Below are 6,119 nucleotides of genomic sequence, written 5' to 3'. Positions count from 1 at the left end.
AAGCCCAAAAACATTAGTTTGAAATTCGGAAAAGCCGTTAAGTCATTTTTAACGAGAGACCATTGGGAGCCAACTTTTTTAAATTTGGGACCGCCGGCGGTGATAAAATGAATAGGGGTTATTATTGGCCAATACCAGTCAATAGGGATTATTAAAATCCCATAAACCTAAATCATATGATAATTTTAAGATTATTTATTATTATTATTAGTATTTATTATTATTATTTTTGTGATGCGTTTGTTGAATAGAATTACACAAGACTATTAGGTAGTGTTTGGTATAAAAGAATGGATGTTGGAATAAAATGGATCATTCCAAAGAAATAGAATTAAGCATGTTTGGTTGTCATGTATCAATGAAATAGATCATTCTAAAGGAATGTAATCATTTTCATTTTTTTTCATTCCTTGAGATAACGTGTTTTTTTTTCATTCATTCAAGGAATGAAATGAAAGAAAGTCATTTATAATAATAATAATAATAATAATAATAATTAATATCATAATTATTATTTTATTATCAATATTATTTTTTATATCACAATATAATTATTATCATTATTATAATTATTATTTTGTTATCGATACTACTTTTCTATTATAATATAACTATTATTGTTATAATTATAATTATAATTATAATTTTATTTATATTAATATATCATTGTTATGTTATTTCATCTATTAATTGATGAAAATAGTATATGTGTGTAGTTTACTATTTAAAAAAATAATATAAAATGATTATTAATTTTATTCCTAGATGGTAACCAAACAAGATAATGGAATGGTAATGATCTACTTTATTATTTTGTCTATTCCATTACCACGCTCATTTTATTCCCCCATTTATTTCATTACCTCGTACCAAAGATAACTTTAGATGGTTATCATAGGACGATTTTCAATCAATGAAGGATTTTGTGATCAAGAAACAACACTGATTCAAACGAATTATTTGAGCATCTCCACCAACAACTTTTTGTTATAAAAAATACTAATAATTTGAAAAATTTTGTTTAAAAAAAAATAATATATATATGAAAAGGATACAATTATCCAAACCAAATTATGTTAAAAATAGAAATAGTAGATTTTCATAATCATAACTATGACCTGTTGGTCAATAATATGGCATGTTTATAGTTTAACCAATAATAATCATAACTTTCACTTTTGTTGCAAAAAAACAATTCCAATAGCATAATCATAATAGATTTATAATTGATTTTCACTTGATTTCTCTTACAATGATGATTATGAACGAAATAGAGAAACCTTAGTGAAATAGAGTGTAAATCAAATGTAATCTAAGTGTAAAATTTATGGTGACTATGCTACTAGGATTGTTTTGAAAAATAAGTGAAAGAAACGGTTATCAATGGTCAAAGTCTAAGTATGAGTTATTATCTCCCAATAAATAATAGTTTGAATTATTAAGATTCAATTTCTTTAAAATAAGTATATATAATATTTAAAGTGTGGTTTGGATATATGACTATCATGATATTCAAAGGTTTTAGAGATCGATCGACGATAACCTATTTTATTAAAGGTTGAACTCGAGCTCTCCTAAATAATACTAAACGAGTTGAACTCAAGTTTAAAGAGGTACTGGCCTCTATTTGTTCGATAAACTACTTTTTGGGAAACTTAATCACCGATTTACTAAAGTTTAATTAACGACTTAATTTTCTAGTTAAGAACAAACTTATTTATTCTAGTTTAACATCAAAAGTCGTTAACACATACTTAAGTAATAATAATTCCCATATATACTCGGAACATATTTTACATGAAAAATCCAAGTGTGTTTTACATTATTGATTCGATCACAATTGCAATATGTATATACACATACATGTATATATGCATATATGTGGGTGTGACTGCAAAATATCTATAGCATCTACTTTTTACAGTAATTTTGGATCATTCATCTTTCACAACTTGTTAATGTCACTTTCCCTAACAAAGAGTCCATGAAAGCCATATGGCACCCGTTGTGGCAGCTTCACGGCAGCAACGATCTCAAGTGTCGGTGACTTAGCGTCCATCACCACAAACCTCGACTCACCAGTGTTCTCGTTATGCACATAAGAGACCACATACCCATCATCCTCATCGGCATCAGGGTTGTCTGGTTCCCTAGCCACAAAAAATGGTTCACCCCCGAAACAACCAGGGCCGAACATTTGACTAGCAACTATGCATTCACGACGGTCTACTTCTGATAGTGACACGTCTAGCTTGACCACACCGGAGATCTTAGGCATTGGATCACCAACACCACAGTAGATATACCTGCATGATTCGTATCTCATCTCAATATTAAGAGACTAATTCTAAAACTAACATTTATTTTATATATGGTGATATCCTGTAACAGAAGAAACAAATCTAAATCGTTTAATTTTTCTCACAGAATTTCATAAGTATGCTTCATAAGTAAAACTAGCTATCATATTAATTTGTTCATATATGTTTTAGTTTTGTACTAAAATTAATCGATCAATCAAAAACTAATTTATTTGTATTAAAATTTTTTAAACACTCAGAAATGAAAGCGAGAGATAATAGCCGTTGAAATAATGCAAAATTTTCCAATTTTATATCTAACCAAGTGAAAAAATATCTAACCAAGTGAAAAAAATATAGATGATTTAGTTATTAAAAAATATAGATGTTATAATAGAAAATATGGTTTTTGTAGGAAGCATACGAAGTAATATAGTCCATTTATTTTTAATATGGATGGTTGAGATAAGTTTATTGGTGAAATCATGTGTTACATAAAGGGAAGGGCATAATAGAGATAGAACATTTATTGACTTTTTCTCCCCACATGCAAGACACATATTAATTTTTCCATCATTTTAAAACATTAATAACTTTTTTATACGAGATTTAAAAAAAAACAAAACAAAATCACCATAATAACAAGTGTTTTTTAATCTTTTATATGAGTACCATATTGTTATATAAAAATAAAAAAAAATTAGTGAGTTTTTTTACAAATTGTGTTTTATCAAATTGTGTTTCTCATTTTTTTTATATTGTATTTTTCAATAGTGTTTTCCATTGTGCTTTTTCCGACGAATATTTTCCTACAAAAATTCCCGGCGACTTTTCCGGCCAAAAAATTTCGATGACTTTTCCGACGAAAATTCTGATAACTTTTCCTGCGAAAAGTCCTGGTGACTTCTCCGGGTAGGTGGTGCGGTCGATGATGGCTGTAGTAGCGATGGATGGTGGAGTGGTGGTGGTTATAGAGGATGAGTGAAGATGTAAATAGATTTTTGAGATTTACATAAGTCCGTTTTCGAGATAAATTAAATAGGGTTTAAGATTAAAATAGTGAAACAAAATACTGTCATTTCTAGCCTTTCTAGAAAAATTAAATTTTTTATGTAAACCCAACCAATAATATTCTTTAAAAATATCTTCTAGGCAGTAGGAAAGATGGAAACATTATCTTATGTAATAATTATTTTCTCCCCTTTTTGTCTATATACTCATTATTGTGCCACCAGTTTTTAAAACATTTATATTCATTCAATATTTAAATAAATGCCTTAAATTTGCAATTCAAGAAACAAAAATAAATTATCTTATGCAACAATTTAACGTTGTTTAATTTAATAAAATAATTTAAAAACTGTGTTTATAATGTTAATAACTAACCAACCCCTAAAAAAAAAACAAACCTGTTCTTTGAGGCAACAAAGGCCGGATTAATGACAGCAAAATCGAGATTCCGAGTTGAAAGTGGGTGCCTAGATACCATCCCAGTTTTCAAATTAATCTTAACTTTCTCAACTGATGCATGAATCAAATCCAGTCTTTCCAACGTATGTTCAACCGATAATATGTTCGGTGCCACCATCGCCACCGTATCTCCGCCGTCTTCCTCCCACGCATTGATACAATGTATCACATTAAACCCCGGAACCTCGAACCACTTCATCTTGGACTCGTCCTTAGCGTACCGAGGGATTAACCCGAGCCGCGGTATCTTCCCAGAGTCCGCACTGACTGGGGACCCTCCCCTGAGCATCTCCATCGGGCTCATCCCGATTTGGATCTCGGGGAAAATGGCGTAGTTTTTGGATATGGCGAAGTCGTGAAGAAACGATGGGCTCGTCATTGAAAAGATCGGCACATCTGCTTGTTTTTCCCCGTTCTCGTTGAAACGGAAAAATGTTAGGAACGGAGGAACAGGGCCGTAACGAAAGCCAAAAGCTTCTTTCGTTACGGGGTCCACTTTTGGGTGAGCAGTCATGCTCATAAATAGCTTGCCATCAAAATCCTCGCGTCCGAGAGTGACAATGTCACCATCGGGTGCGAGCTTGACGGCATATGGGAGATCTGACTCTCCCAGTGCAAAAAGCCTGTTGCCAAAATAGGCCAGACTAGTATTGGCTAGACCAATACCTTTTGTAGGGTCAAACTGGCCTGCCAAAAATCGGCCAACTGTAACTGCCATGCGTGCAGCAGAGGCGGTCACACCATTAAACCCTGAAAACACATTTGGGATAATTGGGAATCCCGCTTCTTTCTCTATCGAATATTTATACGTTTTCACATATCGGCTACACAACGTAGCCCTTCCATTTGATATACGAATCGCGTGGAGCATGCCGTCACCGTCGAAGAGGTGGTAGGGCCCACGGGGGAGGAATTGCGGGTTTGGACCGTTACGAAAGTAGGCACCGTCTAGACTACTTGGAAGAGCGCCCTCGATGACTTCACACTCAATCGGAGGGAGCTCGTCAACGGGCGAAAAGTTATCCGACAAAACATGTTTGGGATCAACCGATACCCTAGTTGGCGGATCAATGAAGTTGTTAATAATGCTATCGAAAGCATTGAAGAGGGTTGCGGGTAGTGACTGATCCGCCACAACCAGTGAACTTTCACGCTTTTTGATAGTCGTCAATGAGGTTGTTGGCTTTTTAGTTCTGGTGGTGGTGGTGGTGGTGACGACGGTAATCTGTGGTTTTTCTTCGGTTCTAACCGCTGAAACCCTGAAAATAGACGGTGACGTCGATGGTGGTGGCGATGGGTGGGAAACAGTTGGATTTGGTCGAGGAAAGATTGAAATGAAAGATGAGGAAAGAGAATCCATTGAATGAGATTCCACATATTGTTAGACACATGTTTTTATAGCAAAACCTTGAAAAGAACCCATCAACCATACGAAATACTTCCCTACTACGATATTTGCAATTATTCCTTCAGTAATTTGTTGTATCCATACAAAATTCATGAAAATATTTATGATTCTACGGATATTTTTGTATCAAATTTTGTCTAGTTGTTTTATTTACCAGAGATCTTAAATGTGGTTATGAGGGCGCATATATATATATATATATTAATGTTGCAAGTATATTATAATTTTAAATGGACTTCATTTGGCTAATATGTTTCATTCATACAAATGACAAGATATTATAGATGCAAGGATGTAAATGAACCAAATGCTTACTCAATCTTCTTCATTTGAGTGAATATGAAACATGTTTGGTTTGATTTTTTTATGTTCGTTTACATATATGTTAAAATTAAGTTAGTTATTTATTAGCAATATGAATTGGTCTATCATACATCAACCTATCATCCAAATCAAATTTTAGAACCAAGTCTCGAGAAATCTGTCAACTAATTTATATTCTTTGTTCGCTATTGGTTGTTTCATTTATATTTGTTTATGTTTGACATTTACGCGTTGGAATTATGGACCGGTTCGGGTAAGTTAATACGGCAAATCGGGTTATGACCCGTGAGAGTTACGCAATAAGGTAATGAACAATAAACCCGCTTAAGTTAGTTAACCGAGATAGACACTTTAGCAAGATAAAATTACAAGGAACTAGGAGCAAGACATGGACTTATTGGTCCATTGGGTTTATAACTAATTAGATTAGTTAAACTTAATTGAGGGTTATATAAATGGGGAAAGTGAATATGGGACTGTTAAGCATCTAAGCTTAAACGTGAAACTATCAAAACGACGTAATTTTGATTAAAAGCTAGTCAAATCTTAATTTAAATTCCTATTTTTATGTGCAAACAAAATTGCACACGCCAGGCAAGGTTTTCTCTTGATCCCAA

The 6,119-nt window shown here is 33.0% G+C and overlaps 1 protein-coding gene across 1 annotated transcript; it reads right to left on the bottom strand.

Annotated features, from left to right (window-relative positions):
• Positions 1-1,866: 1,866 nt before the first annotated feature.
• Positions 1,867-5,130, bottom strand: LOC143632723 (putative carotenoid cleavage dioxygenase 4, chloroplastic). The gene is made up of 2 exons (XM_077101157.1): positions 3,710-5,130; positions 1,867-2,306 (listed from the first exon to the last, which is right to left on the bottom strand). Exons 1-2 carry the CDS (start codon positions 5,128-5,130, stop codon positions 1,946-1,948), a joined length of 1,782 nt encoding a protein of 593 aa, XP_076957272.1. The 3' UTR covers positions 1,867-1,945.
• Positions 5,131-6,119: the final 989 nt, after the last annotated feature.

Source organism: Bidens hawaiensis, unplaced genomic scaffold (genome assembly GCF_021521415.1).
Source record: "Bidens hawaiensis isolate Kalapana, Puna unplaced genomic scaffold, B.hawaiensis_p1.1 tig00006521_1, whole genome shotgun sequence".
Lineage (NCBI taxonomy): Eukaryota > Viridiplantae > Streptophyta > Magnoliopsida > Asterales > Asteraceae > Bidens > Bidens hawaiensis.
This window is presented reverse-complemented; position numbering and strand designations above follow the sequence as displayed.